At 38.1% G+C, this 21,428-nt stretch overlaps 2 protein-coding genes across 2 annotated transcripts; one reads left to right on the plus strand and one right to left on the minus strand.

The window, feature by feature from the left end:
- The first annotated feature begins 459 nt into the window (after nt 1-459).
- On the plus strand, nt 460-2,274 carry LOC107789216 (RING-H2 finger protein ATL16-like). The gene has a single exon (XM_016610991.2). The coding sequence runs from the start codon at nt 1,025-1,027 to the stop codon at nt 2,051-2,053; it is 1,029 nt and encodes a 342-aa protein (XP_016466477.1). The 5' UTR covers nt 460-1,024; the 3' UTR covers nt 2,054-2,274.
- Nucleotides 2,275-3,576: 1,302 nt separating this feature from the next.
- On the minus strand, nt 3,577-9,028 carry LOC107787552 (protein KINESIN LIGHT CHAIN-RELATED 2). The gene is made up of 2 exons (XM_075237752.1): nt 7,218-9,028; nt 3,577-4,128 (listed from the first exon to the last, which is right to left on the minus strand). The coding sequence occupies exons 1-2, from the start codon at nt 8,900-8,902 to the stop codon at nt 3,885-3,887; spliced, it is 1,929 nt and encodes a 642-aa protein (XP_075093853.1). The 5' UTR covers nt 8,903-9,028; the 3' UTR covers nt 3,577-3,884.
- Nucleotides 9,029-21,428: the final 12,400 nt, after the last annotated feature.

Raw genomic sequence — 21,428 nt, forward strand, 5'->3', positions numbered from 1 at the left:
GATGTTTCTTCTTTTTACAAAAATGAATATCCAAATGAAGTACTCATATTAAATTACCTGAAAGGTTCCTCATTATCACCGCAATCATTCAAATAAAGTATTCAAGTAATGAAATTATTATCAAGAAAATGCAACAAAGACATTAATACGCATGATAAGAAGTAGCAATAGTAAAACCATATCCAAATAGAAAATATTATGATAGTAACTTAGTAATTAATAGTGAATATATGAGATAACATCTGATGGGTAGGGTATCGAACTTATTACTACTGGCATATGGATAATGGACTAAATATAAAGTATAAAATTTTGAATTTTCGGATATCAACAAATTCGAAGTACCAAATCCAATATCTAATTCGAAATTCAAAATTTTAAAAAATTAAATCCAAAATTCAATCCGTAATCGGAAAATCCAAACCAAAAATCCAAAAAATTTGGATTTCGGGTTTGCCCAAAATACACCCCTAGTTTCCATAACACAATGCAAATTAAAGAGAAAACAAAAAGGAGGACCAGCCAAGAGGAAATGTGATGTAATATATCAAATCTAGTGAAGTCTTGATGACAAACCCATTAAACTTTACTTGTCTGCTTCATACTCTATTACTAATGCAGTTTAAAATGAGTCAACTTGCTCTGTTCACTCCAACTCCCATCTCCATGTCTCTGCATTTTCAAACACCTCTCTCTCTCTCTTGAACAGCACTTATTACACATAATAACTAAGTGCATGTGTTCCTCAAAACTCTCCCACTTCATTCAATGATCTTATTTATTTATTCATATTTGACTTTCCAAGTTTTGAGCTGTTGATAAAATTCATCCTATTTCATTTCTGACCTGTTCCTCCATAAGAAAATTTTTCTCCACTTCCTTGGCTTCTTTTTCTTCACTCATACAAAACATATGTGACTCAACTTAGATCTCATCATATTATTACACCATTCATCTCTTTTCAAACATCTTTTTCTCATAGATAACAAGCATATATATTGTATACATCTTCTTTATAGTGTTAATGGATGCAGCACCAAGACATCTTTTTTCATTCAAAAACCAGCAGAATAACATTAGTATAACTCAACCTCCAATGGGTGCAGTTTCAAGCAGTGGCTTCCCAATAATTGGCGTTGCAATGTTAGGAATTATGGCCATTGGTTTTCTGCTAGTCAGCTACTATATCTTTGTCTCTAAATGCTGCATCAACTGGCAACAATTCGACCCTTTAAGACGCTTTTTTAGTACGCGGCCACGCCAATATGAAGACCCTTTAATGGGCTATTCCCCTTCAAGAGAAAGCAGAGGACTCGACGAATTGGTGATAAGAGATATTCCAACTTTTCAGTACAGCAGAAATAGAGTTGGTGAAAGAAGTTTTAGGAGATGTGTGGTTTGTTTGAATGAGTTTAAAGAAGATGAAATGTTAAGACTTCTTCCTAAATGCAGCCATGCTTTTCACTTGGATTGTATTGATATTTGGCTTCAAAATAATGCTAGTTGTCCTCTTTGTAGAACTAGTATTTCTGGCGCAACAAATAAACATCCACTTGATATGATTGTTGCACCAAATTCATCACCTCAAGATCCTCATATTCCACTTCTTAGAAGAAGTAGCATTTTAGGGAGTGAAGAAGATTTTGTAGTGATTGAATTAAGTGGTGAACTTGAGGCACAAAATAGAAGTAACTCTATTAGTAGGGAATTGTTGCAGTCTCAATCAAGAAGTCACTCTTCAAGAAAATTTGAGCAGAGGATTGGAAAGTTAACAAAACAGCAAACAAGAAAGTTTTCAATTATGGGCGATGAATGCATTAATGTAAGAGAGAAAGATGCTCAGTTTTCAGTTGAGCCAATTAGGAGATCTTTCTCTATGGACTCTGCGGCGGACCGACATGTTTATTTGTCAGTGCAAGAGATGATAAGGCATAATAGACACCTCAGAGAGGTGAGAAATAATGGAGAAAGTAGCAGTAGATCAATTCGCAAATCAATCTTTTCTTTTGGACATAGAAGATCCAAAACTTCAGTTTTACCCTTTGAATTTTAAGTATAATCTGGAATCTGTTAGTTTGTTCAGTCTTTGTTGCAAAGTTGACTCCCTGATACAAATACTAACATGGTTTTTTTAGTTTCTTTTACCTTTTGCTTCAAATTTGGTTCATGGTTGTAAGTGAAGATATTTTGATTGTTCTTAGTACAAGAATAGGAGATAGCTGTTCAGAAAAAATCATAGCTAAGACATTATGGCTAGGTAGCAAAATAATTTTGTTTCTTGTAGCTATTGGTCATGAGTGAAAATGATTGTGTTCTATTTAATCTCGACTACTTGATCTCTTATCCTTTTTATCTTGAGAGTCCGAGAAAACCAGAGAGAGAGACTAAAAGAAATGAGATAAGGGTCCAATCCATGGCAAGGGACCCATTACAGCATCACAAAAGTTTTTTGGCCATATTAATGGATGTTTTTCTGAAGTTAATAATATAATCACCACAGATATGATCGGTCAAACTTGAAGAGCACATTTTTCTAGGCACAAAATGTGAACATCAAAACTGGCCTTAAGCTGTCTTGGAGCAGAGGAAAGAGTTGGAATCTATAATTTAAGAGTTTAAATGATAAACAGCTTTAAATAAATTAAAAAAATACTGTGCAATTTAATCAGTTATAGCATATTATTTCTCGATTCTTCAGATTACCATATCATACTTGATATTACATGTTGCCGGTCAGCTTCACTTATTAGTATAAAAAATTATTCATACTATCAAGAACATAAACACATATTATGTAGTCACCAAACTGGAGAGCTTTTTTGTCAATGAATCCAAAATGGAACTGGAGAGCTTTCGACATCTCTCCTTACCTAATGTAGAATTGTTAATTGTTTAGCTAAACAACTCTATGCAAAGATCAAACCGAAGACAATTCTCATGCGCAGGCTATTCATTTCTTGAATATTTTCAGAAGGTGATAGTGGAGCCCAAAAATCAAAATGATATAAGTAGACCATTGCTTAATTAGAAAGTCTTTTTATCAATTTGAATGCACTAATAAAGTATTAACAGAAAAAAGTCAAACCTCAAGATTCACAATCTACGAAAATAAAGTAATTCAAACTCTCTTTCTCTCGTACAAATTTTTTATTAAAGATTCTGCGTGTTCCAAATTTTTATGTCACAAAATGAAGAGACAATAAACGAAAATGTAGCATGGTCAATTCCCACGTCAAATTCCCTGTTTCTATGCCACGTGACTTTCGTCGGCACCAACATCACTTATTCCTATATTTCTGTAAACAACACCTAGAAGCATATGCTATTTAGTAACCAGTTAGCACCAGTAACAAGCAACTAACTATCCTTCAATCCCAAACAAGTTATACTTGTCAAAATATGAATTAGACGAGAGAACATGGCATATAATTATGTTTCGATCTCAAACAAGTTAAAATTGATTATATGCTTACTCATTGTTCAAGTCGTTTCATTTAAACTCGTCCTAGTCCAATATTAGCAACGATAAAAAGAACCTTGCTGGAAGCCCAAAAAACCAGAGACTACTTAAACTCATCCAGTAATTTGGCATTCTTTGAACATGAAGATTCAAAACATATCAACCAGATACACTTGGGAATGAAAATGAATCAGCAGCATTCTTAGCTATGTGATTTCCAGCATCTGGTAAATAATGACAGAGGTTTGAATATTAAAAACGACTTATCATGGTAGATAAAAGTTTTGCAGACTGATGGATCTTGTAGCTTTAATATCTTCAGTGAAGCTTATAAGAATGTATTCCAGCGAAAAGGAAACATCAAACTAACAAATGGTATTATTCCTTCAAGGGAAAGAGCGCGTTAATAAACTTATGTAGAAACTTATGTTGCACTTCTTTGCCTCTCAATGACTGGAATACCAACTTGCGAGTTACTACTAAAGCCAACTTCACTAGAATTAGCCAAAGGCAAGGCCTTCATCACGGTCCCATCGGATATACCAGAAGCTTTCTTCTTCAGTTGTTCGAGAAGTCGATGAGCTTCCTTAAGTTCATCTACTGCACTTGGACCATGGCCTTCCCAAGCCTCTATTGCTTTCTCCTGGAAGTTTATTGCAAGGTGATAGCTGAAAAATCCCATCTAAAAGGTTAGACATCTTTTCACACTCAATCAAGAACACATCACAAAAGCTAGAACAAACCAGTCAACAATATATATATGCTCACCACATACACACACACACAAAAAATAAAAAATAAAAAGTGAACAAGTACCCCACTCGATCGTACTTTTCTAAAGATAACGAACTTCTTTCAATTTCAAACCTCTTCAGGAGCTTAAAGTTATAATTGAAGAAACTCACTTGCAACGGTCAATTTAGCTCAGTTCTCGGCAAATTTGATTTCCAAACCTAAGGTTTTAGGAGAACATATACAGGTCCAGGTAATTATGTCGTTGAATTTGGAGGCATATGCTACAACTACTGAACCCCGGGAAGCATAATTGGCCCTGACAGCCCTGAAGTTGTGTGAGCAAATCACTGCATCCACTTCTTCAAGATTCTTAAATTGCACTTCCGCAGACCTTCTCGAGATTTAATCTATTTGCTTCTGAGGATTTTATTTTACAAAGATGACTAAAGGTCAGTGGAAACATTATAAAGACAATATTTTTGTCCTCAAATTTAGAAGTGTACGGAGAAGTGAGAACACGCTTGTAGCATATAAGTTTCCACCTAAGGGTCTAAAACAGATGCAGTAACAGAAAGCATGGAGAAGTATGACAACTAACAAATATATGAATGTAGCCGGTCCGAATTGATCATAAAACCATATTACAAAGAAAGTCAATATCAGTATCTGCCTATCAACATGTCATCCAAGGTTATGAAGTATTTTTCTGGACGCACAGAAAGGCTCCTTAAAGCCCTTATCTAACTCAAGAAAATCCGAAAACAGTAATAACCAGATGATTTAATTTCTGGCATAGTGGTAATTGAACAGCTTCAATCCTTGTACAAACTAATAATCTAATGTATTGTGCTGCTGCTACTGAAAAAGCAAAGGAATGAAGAAAGATGCTTTTACATGCCGAACATATTCTTAAGCTGGAGAATGCCCCAAGCCTAGGCTCAACATTAGATTCACCTGCATGGAAAGCAGGTTAGAGTAGCTCATTTTCGGAAAGTCTTGCTATAACTTGCTGGTTATGGCAGAGGAAGCAACTGGCCCTAAAAGGTTATGGAAGAACAAGAAATCCCTAAAAGTAATGTGCTCCACATGGATAGTAATGCACAAAACCTGCCCCACCCAGAAAAATCTATGGAGGGATACATATTTGTTGCAGATGCTACCTGTGTAATAATGCAGAAGAAGACTCGGCACACCTATTTCTTCACTGTCTCTATGCCCATATATGGAGAAAGTTTAGAAGGCTGTTGGGAGTAAGAAGGATGATACCAGCAAAGAGAGAACTGCACCACAACTGAAGACAATATGGAATAGCATACCCCTGTGCATTATATGGACAATAACGAAGGAAAGAAGTTCCAGATTTTTGAAAGCATTAATGTAATTCATTGCATAATATTTACTTCACAAAAATACCCCTGTGCATTATCTTTAATGAAATATTTTTCCCTTCTCAAAAATATTTACTTGTGTAAAGTCGTCTTCTTTTTGGTGTAAGATGAAAGATGTACATGATTTTGACACTCCTTTTAACTCTATTGACACCACTTTTGACTGTCTAGACTCCTTGTATCTTGAATAGGAGACTAATTCATACATCTTGTATTTCCAGCACTCTCTTGGCGCTGTTTTGTGAATAACCTTTAGTCATCAGAAGGGGAAAAAGATGTTCTCTAAATCTCACAAGAGAAAAAACATTTCCTCGGCCTCAAATATTATTGGTTAGTTCTATATCCTTGACCTAATCTACTAATTATAGATTCTTCACCACTAAGCTTGTATTTTGATACCAGTGGTGTCCGACCCAACTTGCATACCTCGACTATCCCATCGGGTACAACATACAGATATTTGTTACCTCTATCCACCAAGATTTAGGAAAATGGGAAGAATCACCTAATGTTTTAGTTTTTTTTTATCTCTGCTGGATTTGAACCCTTGTCTCCATTGATGTTCATTTCAACTTCTTCGACCGCTACGCTATACACTTGATTGCAAAGCAACGAATGTCAAGCTATCTACTTAGCTAGATAAACTTTATCAATTGTTAGATCTACTATGGTTCATATGTGTGAATCAAGCTCAAACAACTAATAGTTGCAATTAAAGCTTCACAAGATATTTCAATTGTGTCAAGTCACCTTCCGAGATGGATAAGTACAGGTTTTGGTGTTGTTTCCATCTACTATCCTCCTTTACATATCTCCATCTTTTTAAAAAATAGGAATTCATACCAACCATGAATGATTACAGATGATTGATCAAATCTATTGGTAGTAAGCTGTCTCAACATGATCAAACTGAGGAGATACTCTATCACAGTCACATAGTAGCAGCAGACCAATAATCTCTATGAAGAAAAGAGAGACTCTAAGTTGGTATCGATATACTTCCAATGTGGCAGAACAGTCATGAGGCAGTGTATGCCGCTAGGACACAGTACATTATAGCGCTGGAAAGACTAGTTTTTGACAACTTGTATGAGAGCACAGAGGACAAATAGAGCATGCAGAAGCTTGGCCTACGAAACAACATGTCAGATAAACAAGGTATACTGAAGGCTACTAAGAGGAGCCCATATTCCCTTGACCTATTAATAAGATGTATAAGAGGAATACATAAAAAAGACAGCACCATATAAGATGCATATCGACAAATTCAAGAGGCAACATGAAATAAGAAAAGGCAGAAAGGTAATCTCACAAATCAACTTAAAGATTTTAACTTCTTGTTTCAATAAATGTTGCATGGACTCATTTAAACGTACACGATACAGGGATGTGCAAGTATTGGATACGAGTACGTGCAGTTTTTGCTAATTTTTATTATATTTGGCATGGCGTACCTGTACCTACCTCACAGGCCCATTTAATTGGTACATGAGCACAAATGAAGGATTCATATAACATAGATTTCAATTGCTCAGATGGTGTACTTGGTATTTAGTAAAGGTAATGGCATTCAAAGAGAAAAACGCACACTAACAAATGCCGATATAACTTAAAGAAGATATTGATTTTCTTACCTCCCCATGGCAGCATATGCTTTTGAAAGGTTTTGGCATGCTTCAATTGAATCGGTGTGATGAGGACCAAGAGAAACATCCATGATATCCTTGGCATACGCAAAAACCTGTGCAGCAGATTGTGGTCTATCCAATTCCAAATATGCTGCACCCAAATTATTGTAAACATAACCAACTGCATAATGTTTTGATCCAAAGCTTTCTTTCAGCCTCTCAGCTGCATCCTCCAAGAAAGGAATAGCATTCTGCACCCCACCAGTTAAGAGCAGTAACCAACCAACTCGCGCTGAAACACTTCCAACTGAATGTTGTTCCTGAGGCAGCTTTTCAAGCATTGAGAGTGTTCTCTTTAATAGTGATATAGCAGCTTCAAACTTATCCATTGTCTCATACAGCATAGAAATTTCCATGTATGCCTCAGCAACTTCAACAGGGGAAACTTTTTCTTTCTTTCCAAGGATTCCACATGCAATTTCAAGGCACTTCTCCGTATCCATGTACTTTTCCTGGTTGCATAATGCTTTTGCCATTGAGATAAAGACCATAGCTCTATCCTCGCTCTCTTTTCCAGTCTGCTGAACAACAGCCTTCAAAGTATTAATGGCCTCATCATATCTCCCTAAGGCTATCTGCATATTGGCTGCATCGATCTCAGCACGAAGCAAATCAGTATCAAGACCCCAGTTTTTCAGAACTCTTTGTGATAATTGATTTTGTTCCAATGCCTTCTCATGTTCTTCTAATCCAGTATAAATAACTCCTAGGAGCCTCCTATCATGTGCAACCTCTACAGAATTAAGCCCAAGTTGTGCCTTGTGTATCTCCAAAGCCTTCAAACAAAATGGTAAAGCCTCCTTAAAATGCAAAATCGCGACATATGCCTCGGCTACATCCCTATTTGCATTTCCAAGTTCTTTACTATCACTTTCCAGAGTCATCTCTTTCAGCTCCAAGGACTTCCTAAGATTAGCAAGGGCCTCCTCTCTCCTCCCCATAGCCGTTTTCGTATTACACAATTCAAGCTGAACAGCATGAAGAATAGGCCTAATATCCTCAGCACTACAAGAACCATCCTTTTCTAATTGACCCAATACCCTATTAGCCCTATTAAGATATCCTAAACTGTCATTAAATCTTTTCAAACTATAACAAGCAGAACCCAACAATTGCAAAGTCATGGCAAGAGGCAAAGACAATTTATCATTACTATCCAAGATTTTCAAAGCTCTATTAGCAAAAGATAGAGCCTTTTCAGGATCCTCACCTTCTTGGTCAAGTTTGAGACCTATTCTCAAACATGGCAAATTAAGTTCCCTCTCATCAAAGCTTGTCTCCATTTCTTGAAAGACCTGAAGCATTTCTTGAATGGTCTTTGCTGACTCAAAAGCCTCTTCAAGTTGTGATCTTTCTCTCATCTTTCTCTGTCTTGAGGATAATTGAGGTGGGTTTTGGTCCACAAGTGTGGTGAAAGTTTGAGTTTTGACATTGGAGAAGAGTAAAGCTTGAGTATTTTTGCAAGATTTGAGATGGGTATTTGATGGTTGAGGGGATAAGGGTTCATTTGTATTGATGCTGGTGCTGGGGAGGGAAGAGAGGTGGGAGATGAAGTCTTTGGAAATGAGAGCGAAAGAAGTTCTGGCGTACTCCTGGAGATGTGGAGCAGCTAAAGATGAAACTCTTCTCATGGTGGTGTTCAGGGAAAGAACCTAGTATGGTGCTGGAGTATTTGCTTCTGTTAAACCCTGTAAAACCCTCGGTTGAAGGTTGTTTGTTTCTTCCGTCATCGCTTCATGATTTATAAAGGAGATGCTTTTTCTTTACTTTTTCCCCATATATTGTACGTTAAATCGTATAAATATTATATATTCCACAGTTATTTTTAAGACTATTTAACTTTTTTTTTCTTCTTTGGATGAGAGTTGACAGAAAAAAGAATTAGTATTAGGATAAACTCGAGAAAATAAAAAATATGGTTTGAATCTAACCCTTTTCAAGAATTTTCACGGGGTGGTCTTTTTAAGCCCTGATGTTTAATTTTCATCCCATTAAAAACAATTATGCAAAAATATTTTGGCGCTATACATCCGCCATAACTTTTCATTCTTGTTTTTTCTCCTTCTCTGATTTTTTTTCTTCTTCTTTTTCATCCTTCCTCTTTTTCTTCTTGCAATAAATTATGAGCATACAGTTAATTTTTAATTAGAAATGTATTGTAAAATATTAAAAATCAATTGCTTTTTATTTGTGATCAGATTTGAGTGAGAAATGTTCCACTAAGTTTATATTGTTTATTCCTAATAATATGGATTGGATCAGCTTGGTTGAATAAATTTCAAAAACATTATTGTTTGATTTTGTAGACCTTATTGTTGAAGAAGACAAAGTAAGCCTATCGACTTTTGAAGGTTTAGGATGAATTTAACCATCGAGAATTGTTGGGATTTGTATTAGAAGGTTGGATATTAAATTGGGAGTCATTTAGAGTTGATTTGGATCAATTTTGAAGCAAAATCATATTTATAAATTTTTCTATTCGCCAGAAATTTGTGAATAATTTGTTCTAAACCTACGACAAATTTGTTAAACACTTGGTGATTTGCTAAGAGTTGCGGCAAGCTCATCCATCAGAACTCCTTTATAATCCATCATGACATCTTGTACATGATCCACTAGGAAATAAACTCTAACTTATGGTGCGGAGGCTATTTTCATGAAATTGATTTAAATAAGGCCAAAAGTTAAAAAGCGACTTCAAATGATTTTATTTGTGTATGTCTCCCAATCCTTTGTGCAAATAAGGATTAGCCTATCTTCTAGCGTGAAAGAAAATATTTAAAAAAAGCTACTTTTATAATTATATTATTTAAAAATAAGCACAGTTTCAAAATAAACTAAAATTTAGCCATTTTGTAATAAGTTGGATGGACTGTCCCTAAACTAAATATGAAAAAACTACTTTTTCGGCAGAATACATAAAATGGCTCATGAACTTGTACCCAAATCCTTGTAATACATATGTTGATCATGAAAATATTTTTAAACACTCAATCTTCCAAAAGTATAGCTATTACACACCTCTTTGATACTTTACAACATCTTTTAAATAGGTGTATATCACGCACCAATGTCATCGTGACATGTGTCATTAAGTTAAAAAATAAAAAGGCCTCCAGCAAAGTTTTAAAAAATAAAAAGGAAAGTAACCCTAGCCAAAAGAAAAAAAAAAAAAAAAGGAACCCCTTTTCTTCCCAAAACTAACCACCATGGTTACCACCACCTTCATCTTAATTTCAGCTACCAAAATTTTTAACATCAAGCGCAGACTTCTTCAAGTCTAAGATCCAACACATAAATTCAAAACACTTTTCTTTGGCATTCTTCAACAAGTTTCGATCCAACTTCTCAATTCATCTCCGAATGAGATCCAACTTCAAATGAATCTTTCAATCAACGACTAGCTCAATCTCCAAACATAAATTTTAATAAAAACATATACAATTTTAGTATTATTCTCTTGATTTTTCGGGCCAATAATCGCACATTTTTTAATCGAAAATTTTTGGGTCTAGTTGAAATTGCACTTTTCGACCAACAATTTTACACCAATCTCTTAATAATCCGAAAATGCTTATTTTCTAGTTGAAACAATAGAATAAAAGTTCAGAAAAGTAACCAAAAAAACTACAAAGAGGTTCTGTGATCATTCATGGAGGAAGTAAAATGAAGGAGATGAATATAAAAAAAAAAAAGTTGGACATGTGACATTTTTATGAGGCTTCAGATACAAAACCTTTTAGTTCACTCACTTTATTTGCGTGTTGTGAGCTTGATGGATCTGAGCTTATTCTGCAGATTCAATCAAGCGATTTGCAAAAGGGATCACAATTCAGAGAGACGGGCTAAGAGAGAGATATAAGCGTTGGAATGAAAATTAGAATCTGCTTATGCAAAGTGTAATTACAAGTATATATAGTGTGATCTAAGCTAACTTAATTAATCTCCACTACTCAGTAACTATAACTACCAACTAAACATGGTTCTAACAACTTAACCACAGTCAGCTATCATTCTACTAACCACCTAATTGTATTAACCAACTAACGGATTATTCATCACACTCCCCCACTATCACGGCCCCAAATCCCCTCCGTAGGATGTCGTGACGGCACCTAGTCTCTAAGACTAGAAAAGCCCAACAATATGCGAAAATATCAAATAAAAACTTAAAATTTCAAACTTCAACAATTTCACCAATAGACTATGAGCTCAATACGTACAATTTTTCCCAAAACCCGATGAGATATACGTCACAAGCCCTAGATACAATGCTGAACAATCCTATACATCATCATCTATCAAAACATAAAGAAATAAGGAAAACAGGGTAGAAGGGGACTCCGAGACCTGCAGACGCGGGGAGGTGTACCTTGAAGTCTCCAAGCAGCAACACAACGCACTAATACCGAGGCTGATAGGATGTACCTGGATCTGTACAAAATATGTGCAGAAGAGTAGTATGAGTACACCACAACGGTACCCAGTAAGTGCCAAGCCTAACCTCGACAGAGTAATAACGAGGTCAGGTCCGGACCATACCGAATATAATAAGAAACAAGACAGAGATAATATGATATAATGAAAACGATAGGGAAGTGAACAATAAAGAATTTACGGGAAATAACAACACGGAATCAAGAAAAACTAATACAACACAAAAGGCAAATAAGAATTTTACATGTTAAGAAAAACAAGAACCAAACAATACAGCAAATAAAGAATATCAATACAGGCACTCCTGAGGTACCGCCTCGTAGTCCCAAATCGTAAAAATAAATCACAGTCTTTCCTTATATCACCGCAGGAGCTTTTATGTTTGGTTTTTGAAAATTATTTTTCCGAAATAGCATCCTGCGTTTTACCCCGCCTTATCACACTGCATGGCTTCTAGTAGTTCTCCTACTAGCCACGCGTATCAAGTTTACCTTATCTCACCGTATGCGTTGCAACACCCAAACCTTATACCATCGTATGCATATCAATAATCACAACGGCACGGCAGAAACCTCGTGCAAACAATAACAACAACACTTCAACAATAACACGAAATCCAAAACACAACAAATAAATAAATGATATTTCAAGGATAGAAATTTCAAGTAAAGAATTTTCTCGGTTAAGTAATGAATACGGAAATCAAAAAAAGTAAGTAATTCAACTAAACATGTGGTGCAAGTTGCAAATAGAAGATAAAACAAGTAGACATGTGAAATTAGACTAAACATGATGACTATGACATGCTAAAGTAACTCAATTAAAGTATGAAAAAGGAAACTACGTAGCAAAAATCGGAATTTCAACATTTAGCCCGTGTACGTACTCGTCACCTTGCGTACACGGCCTTTACATATCACAAATTATTACCAAAATACCAAATCCTAAGGGGAATTTCCCACACACAAGGTTAGACAAGTCACTTACCTCACTTACCTTAAATTACACTCAATCAATCAATTAGAAGGCCTTTCCATCGATTTTCCAACTCCAAACGGCTCGAATCTAGCCAAAACAATTCCATACTATAAATATAACTATAAGAAACTAATTTAAATAATGATCTTAGCTAAAAATTGAAAAACTACTCCAAAAAGTCTTGGAACCCTACCAAAATCATAAAATCCGAACACCCATTCGATATCAAGTCCAACCATATAAGAATTATCCAAATCCGACCTCATTTAGACGTTCAAAACCTAAAAATTTGGTTTAAGAACTTCTACACTATTTTCCCAATTTTAAACTCCAAAACCATAATTAAAAGGTGTAATTAACAGTAGATTCATGGGAATTAATCAAAAACGAGTCAAAAATCCTTACCCAAATACTTCCTCTGAAAATCTCTCAAACTCTCGCCTCAATCCAAGCTCTGAAAGTCCCAAAAATGAAAACGAAGCAAACCCTCGAAAAATCCTCTTTTCTGCCCAGTTATGTCGCACCTGCGACCTTACTGCCGCACATGCGAAATTTCCATTGCAGGTGCGGTTATGACTAAGCCCAGCACACTTCGCATCTGCGAGGGCAGGTCGCACCTGCGCATGCACGCCTGCGGTGACTAAGTCGCACCTGCGCTTCTGGCCGCACCTGCATTCTACTCCATCGCAGAAGCGACACCACTTCTGCGGAACAATTGCCGCACCTACGAGCCATGCCTCTACTGCCACCTCCGCTTTTGCGTTCCACTGCTCGCACATGTGAGTCCGCACCTGCGGCCAATCCCTCTGTGACACCAGAACTGGGAGCTTCAATATTTGCACAAGCTCAAACTGATCTGATATCGATCTGAATCACCCCCGAGGCCCCCGGGACCTCAACCAAATATACCAACAAGTCCTAAAACATGATATTAACTTAGTGGAGGCCTCAAATCACCTCAAACAATATCAAAAACATGAATCGCACCTCAATTCAAGCCTAATGAACTTATAGACTTTGAACTTCTACATTCGATGTTGAACCTTACCAAATCAAGTCCGATTGACCTAAGATTTTGCACACAAGTCGTAATCGACATTACGGACCTTTTTCGATTTTTGGAATCGAAATCCAACCCCGATATCACAAAGTCCACTCCCTGTCAAACTTTCCAAAATCTTTCAACTTTCCAACTTTCGCCAGTTAATGCCAAAATGACCTACGGACCTCTAAATCAACATCCGAACACGCTTCTAAGAACAAAATCACCCTACAGAGCTATTGAAACTGTCAAAACTCCATTCCGGAGTCGTCTTTACATAAGTCAAACTACGAAAAACTCCTACGACTTAAACTTCCAGTTTAGGGAGTATGTGTCCCATTTCACTCCGAAATCAAAAACCAAACCTCCTGACAAGTCACTAATCTCGTCTAATTTCACTCCTCTATTCGAGGTTATGAAAATGGTCGATGCAATAGTAATACCCAATAAGAGTCGGGGTCGAATTCCGCAGGGAGCAATATGAATGGGAGTTAGTAGTATTTATCTTAGCGTAGGAGTTTGTATATCTAAATTTGCACTTCCGCAAAGTTTGGTTATTTAAAAACCTAAATTACACTACGATTGCAATTTAAAAACTGAAGTTACGAAATTGTTTTTGTTATTTTTCAAATGATATAAAAGGCCTAGGCCTATGACCTTCACCTAGGTATTTGCCTAATGGGTTATAAACTTTAAAGCTTGTTTTATTGGCCGGGGTGTATTATAACTATCAACACTTGGTTACCCACTCAATACCTCTCGGTCAGAGAGCGATTTTGCCCAATTTGGTTTTCTCAAGTCCAAATGGGTATTGAATAAAACGGTTGAATAAAAGCTCAAGCCGGGTTTACTATCTCTAGGTTTAACCATTTAATTGGGCTTATCAATCTCTCGATTGACCCAATTTCTTGTTAGCCAAGTTTTTCTAGACTATGTCTCTCTTTCTCAAGTAGAGACCAAGTCAAATAGGCATGAACTAATACTTGCAACCATTAATTCTTCAAACAAAAGCAAGAACGAGGCTAAATATTAAACACCCAACCATAAACAAGTAATAAATCAAACACCCATTAAGTTTACACACTAGGGTTGGGTCACAACCCTAGTAAAAATCTAGCTACTCGTGCTTAAATTGGAAGAAAAATAAGAAGAAATGATAATTAAACCCATATTGCTAATTAAAATGATAAACTCTATGTTCAAAAAGCTCAAAATAGCAAAAACTACCAAAAAGAGTAAAAGGAACTGTCTACTGTAGCAGTTGATGTCAAAAGTTAACCTAAAAAGTGAAACTCTTCTATTTATACAGGGCTGGAATTTTCGGACAAAAATGCCCTTTCGGAGGTTCTACGACTGCACAATTTCATGTGCGGTCCGCACTTTTCTTCAGCTTGACAGGATTGGAAATCTGCGACTGCATAATTCTGATCTGCGACCGCACTTCACTCTTTTTGCGGTTCGCACAATTGTAAGTGCGGCCGCACCTTGTTCTTCTGCGGTCTGCACAAATGTGATTGCGGCCGCGTAGCTCTTTTTTGGCGGTCGCACAATAATTGTGCGGTCTGCACTTTTGGTGAGCTTGAGATGCAGGTTCTCTGAAATTTTTCCCTGACCCAGCTTCTGCGGCCGCACACTTTATGTGTGGACCGCACTTTGCAACATTCTCTGATGGAAGATTCTTCACCACCTGCGGCCGCAGATGATATTCTGCGGTCCGCACTTCTGAGCTTTTGTGCCTGTTTTTGTCCTTGAGTTCAGATTACTCCTTCTTGAGTTGGATTTCATCTCGGGATCTCATCTTCCAATATTCTAGCAATTAAGCACAGTTCATCAGTTTTCGGGAACACAATTAAGCGATTTTGGACTAAAACGAAAGCTAAAGGGCACTAATAAGTAGTCAAAATCCCCACTTATCAACTCTCCCAAACTTACTTATCCTCAAGCAAATAAAGTAGTTCCCACCTCCAGAAGCTAGGTGCCATTCCAGCTAATCAAAAGTGAATCAATTACACATCAATTGGGACCAGCAATTATCCACACTACTTATGAATTATCAACAAGGCAACAAGTTAAACATTTAAGCACAAATAGTTCTAGTGTGACACTTGAGCATCAAGAGTTGACTTTGTTCATCGAGGAAGCTCTCTCTTTCATATAGGTCATTGTGGATCCCAAACTCCTCCTCCTCTACTCTCTCTTTGCCTATCTCACTTAAAAATTTAGCACTCAATCCAAAGATGTGTGAAAGGTTCGCTCATCTCTCTCAAAAGAATGTCGCTAGTACGGCTTTAAGTACCATAGGCTTTCCCCTCATATAAATCACCACTTATGTAAGCTCACTTGGCTTGAAATCACGTAGGGCATTTTTGGAATGCAATGAAGGCTTTTGGACTAAGGTTGGAAATGCTATGATAGAACGTGTTCATCTTTCCTTAAGCACTTCATTTTCTTTTCTAGGCTCATGCTTTGTCAACTCTTTGAGGAATTTTTTTTTCTTTAGGGGATCTAGAGAGACTTAACATCACTCTTTCTTGGTCATGATATTCATTTTCTCCTTCTTTGATTTCTCCATGCTTTGCACCATTACTTTTCTTTGAATCCCTTCAACTCTTCAACTTATTCACTTTCTTTTTGCATTTTTCTTTTTGTTCTTTCTTTTTCTTGCTTTTTATTCTCTTTATTTATTTTCTCTTTTATTCTTTGATACCTTTTTCAAACTCCTCATCTCTCCCCCAAACTTACGTTTTTAGCCAATTATTTCATAAGAGTGTTAAGGAAAGCTCGGGTGCCAAGAGAGGGTCACGACAAAATGGGTAAAGGCTTGTTATATGGTTATCAAATGAGAAAGGTCTTAGGCTCGAATGGATTGACTAGGGATAACAACATAGGTGGGTAACGAAAACTTTCAAGCGGGTCAAGGAGAGACTACAATCACTTCTCAAGCCAAACAAAACTTAAAATTTTGCCTAGAAACACATTCGATGCAAGTTCTAGACCATTCGTCCGGGTACTTGGACTTGCAACAACAACATCTCACCTCTCAAGCAGCTGGATTGTTAAAGAGGATAGAGTCAGGGGCCCACAACGACTATATTCAAGATTGAAAATTAATATGGTTCGACTAAACCACTCTATGATTGCCTAAGTCGACACAAGAGTCAAAAGGTCACTAACTAGAGCTATTTCTTTCCAAAAATCTTGTTTTTAACCATAAGCACGTAGTTAAGTGTGTTGGTACCAAGTGAAGTATGTTTGACTCTTCGAGCATGATTTAATTAGGTCTTTTTATTCATTATTACTACTATTATTACCTAAACACCAAAAATGGACTCAATCCCTTAAGAAAGTTGTCACGCCATCCATCATTGGGAAGAGCCACCCGGTTCACATAAAAATCACCTTTGGAAAGAACCGTGTCATTAAGAAAACCAAAGGCTTATTATCCACTAAGACATAAAAAAGCTATTAAATCAAAAAGAAGCTACTAATTCAAAAAGAAGACAAACATAAAGATAAAGAAGCTTTAAAACAAAAGAACTATTGAAAGCTAAATGAATATACATAATGAGAGATAAAAGGGAATATATACATAATAAGAAAGAAGAAGAAAATAGTAATAAGTTAATTATAGGCCAAATGTCTTATAGTTATCAAAATACAGAATCATCAGAATGTGTCAAAGAGTAAGAGAAGGGTGAGAGTGAAGAAAACTCCCTATGGCTCTGTGGCCATTTCTGTGTCCCCAGAAGTGGCACTGACCTCAGCGTCATCCAATTGGATCGTCCACTGACTTCTTAGATGCCTGCCGCTTTCTCAATTTTTTTACCTCTTTGCCCAACTCTTTGACCACTGCCCCATGTTGCACTAAAGTGGCCATGATCGTGTTTTGATTTTCCTGGAGCTTCTTCAAAGTTTCATCAACAGTGGGGGGAATCTGGGGTGCCGGAGAGGATGATTGTACTGCAACATGACTAGATATGTCAGTCAGCTTTGCAGTAGCTGTATGCATCCAGTTGTTGAGGCTCACCAGTGTCTGGGAGATTCGTAGTGCAGAGAGTGGAGCATATGGCATAGGTACCGGCTTCAAAGCCGAGGCGGGAGGTACTGAGGCAGAAGGTGGAGGCATGGCAGCTGCACTGGTAGAAGGCTCTGTTAAAGTGGATGGCATATCAATTGTCTCTGTACCCACCATCGATGGCTCATCAGACTGGCCTACGGTGGTAGTCGGCTGACCCTTTCTCTCTAGGTTGTGTGCATCCATAAAAGAATACCAAGAGAAGGGCTTCTTCGCTCGAACCTTCGTGTGATAATCTTTGGGTTCTACTCGTGCATCCGTAAGGTACTCAGTGATAGTGTTGGGATACAAGTAGGAAGTATCAGCCTGCCTGGCTACCACTGACATGTTGGCCGACATAACGGCACCCATATTGATCGGGTACCCGGCCATAATAGAGGCGACTAGAACTACCCATGGAATAGGTAAGTTTGTCACGTTTTGGCACGGGTCTACTCTGCTGCATACGAAGGTCTGCCATCCCTTCGCTTCAAAATTTACGGTGTTCTGCTAAATAGGAACCCCTGCAGTGGTCCATGGTAGTGATGGCCCCAAGGCTGCAAGAAGCTCAGCTAGCCATGGGCGAGCTGCATTACCCATCGCCAGCTTCTCCAAATACTGTGTCGGCTCAACATCCTCAAACCCCAAGTAGGAGTTCAGTGTGTGTTGGTCGAACCGCCCTTCAGATTTCTCACTTTTGTAACTTTGGTCCCTTTCTTTATGTGTGCCACACTGGCATAGAACTCTCAGACCAAATACTCCTTGGAGTCCACAATTGACTGTTTGAACCACATCCACCACTTCCTTTCCTGGAACTGTCTCAACACTTCTGGATTATACTTGTCAAGATCTTTAAGCTGGAACTATCGCTCAAGAGTGAGCGATTTCACCGGCCACCACCCACAGAAGCTGGTGAAGGCAGCTAGACTCACAAAATGTCCTCCCAGAGCTCTTTCTTCTTCGACCTCTCAAGGACGGCAATTGTAGTATCACCCCCTCAGCCATCATCCGTAATATCGTCAACAGTAGCTACTGGTGCCTCAGGGACAGGTGTAGAAGAGGTCTTTGAAATTTGACTTTGCACTCTCTGAACCCCGAAAGTTCTATGTGAGTAGGAAGGCTCGTCCTGGAGTTGATACCTTCCCTGTGGCTGTTGTGGCAGTGATTGGACTACAGACTGCTCTTGCACTGAGTCGCCCTCGGATGCTTCCCGAGATGGGGCATATGAACTAGATTCAGAGGGCTCGGGCTGTCTTCCTCGGCCTGCTACAACTTTCTTGGTGATTATCTTCTGGAGGGCGAGGGGTAAAGTGCTTTTGGATCGGCCTCTAGAAGGTTCACCCATCCCCTTTGAAGTGTCACCACGTCCACTAGATCTAACCATTTTCGGCAACAAGCAATAACAAAAGTCAGTTGTCATTCAAATGCACACAAACAATATATCACAGTGTAGAACATGAGTGCAGGGTGGGGAAGTGCGGTCGCAGACTGGGATGTGTAGACCGTACAACTTGAACTTGCGGCCGCATAAATGGAACTACGGTCCGCACAATTTTGTGTGCGACCGCAGAATAGAAGTGTGGTCCACACATTTCTCATTGCAGCCGCACATTAGAATTCCAAAAAGTACCAACTCTCTAATAACAAAGATTGGTCTGATCTGCGGCCGCACACACTTTTCTGTGGCCGCGGTGGAATTTCTGCGGTCCGCACAATTTCAAGTGCGGCCACAGAATCATGCTTGATCAAAGAACCCTATTCTCTACTTCTACGACGCGGTTAAATTTCTGTGGTCCGCACAATTTCAAGTGCGGCCGTAGGTTTCAAACCAAAGTCGATCAGACTCCTAGGGTTTACAAACTTTTTCAACAATTGTCATGATATTAACAATTAAACATACAAATCAAATTACCTAGTACCCATAAAGCAATTAGTAGTTGACCCAACACAGATTAAATCCCAGCTGGTAGTAAAATTGAAATCTATTGACAAATGGCCTAAAACTATCTAACAAATTATAAATTTAACTAAAAGTTGAAAAATTCTATGAGACATTAGACATACCATATATGAAGGAGTGCAACTAAGTGATCACCGATGTATATGGAGTGTGGCAGATGATTGAGCAGATAATTTCCAAGTTTTAGAATTTAGAGTGCTCAAAGAGGGAAAAAACTTAGTACACCGGCCTTAGGCTGCTATTTATACTTGCAGGCAGACTTGGGAAATAAAGTAGGAGTATGGCCGCAGAATTCCTTCTGCGGTCCGCACTCTGTTACCTGGAGGCTCAATAGCCTTTGTTGACCTGCGGTCCGTACAATTTGTGGTGCGACTGTAGATTTTGACTACGGACCGCATAATTCGATGTGCGGTAGCAGATTGGCCATTTTTTTGACAGACCAAACTTCGAAGAGTTTGCAATTTCCCATCTCAATTTGTGCGATCCGCACAAGAATTGTGCGACCACAATTTCCTTCCGCTGTAGCATTCAAAATTGTGCGGTCCGTACTTTTTTCACACTTAGCCAATTTTCTGAGCACAATTCCTGTAAAGCACACTCATTCCTGCAACACACTTCAAATCCAGTTAGCACAAAATAACACCTATCTACAAAAGAAGAAAATAAAAAGAAAAAAAAACATGGGTTGCCTCCCAAGAAGCGCCTGAATTAACGTCGCGGCACGATGCAGATTACCATCACTTCAAATGAAAAACTGCCACCATGTGGCCATTATCAGCTTGTCCCAAATAATGCTTCACCCGGTGACCATTGACTCGAAATACCTCATCATTTTTGTTCTTCAAGTCCAACGCACCAAAAGGTGTCATACCTATAATTTCAAAGGGACCACTCCATTTGGATTTCAGCTTTCCGGGAAACATCTTCAATCGTGAGTTGAACAACAAAACAAGATCGCCCACCTTAAACTCCTTATTTTGAATGTATTTGCCATGAAGGTACTTCATTCTCTCTTTGTACAAGGACGAACTTGTATATGCATGGTACCAGAATTCATCCAATTCATTCAAATGTGCAACCCGCAAGTTAGCGGTTGTATCCTAATCAAGATTCAGCTTCTTTAAAGCCCACATGGCTTTGTGCTCAAGTTCCACCGGAAGATGACAAGCTTTGCCAAATACCAACCGGTATGGAGACATCCTAATAGGAGTTTTAAAAGCAGTCCGATAGGCCCATAGTGCATCATCAAGCTTCTTTAACCAATCAGTCTGGTTAGCATTCACTGTTTTTGACAAGATACTCTTTATCTCTCGGTTGGAGACTTCCACTTGACCGCTAGCTTCAGGATGATAGGGAGTCGTAACTTTATGAGTGACACCATACTTACTAAGCAAAGTGTTAAACACCTTGTTGCAAAAATGCGACCCACCATCGCTTATGATAGCCCGCAGAGTACCAAATCTTGTGAAAATATCTATTTCAAGAACACCACCACACTCCTCGCTTCATTGTTGGGTAGAGCAACGGCCTCAACCCATTTAGACACATAATCAACCGCGACCAAGATGTAGGTGTTTCCACAAGAACTCACAAAAGGATCCATGAAGTTAATACCCCACACATCAAAGTCATCGATCTCCAAAATGGTAGTGAGAGGCATTTCATTCTTCTTCAAGATTCCACCGG

Source organism: Nicotiana tabacum, chromosome 19 (genome assembly GCF_000715075.1).
Source record: "Nicotiana tabacum cultivar K326 chromosome 19, ASM71507v2, whole genome shotgun sequence".
Classification (NCBI taxonomy): domain Eukaryota; kingdom Viridiplantae; phylum Streptophyta; class Magnoliopsida; order Solanales; family Solanaceae; genus Nicotiana; species Nicotiana tabacum.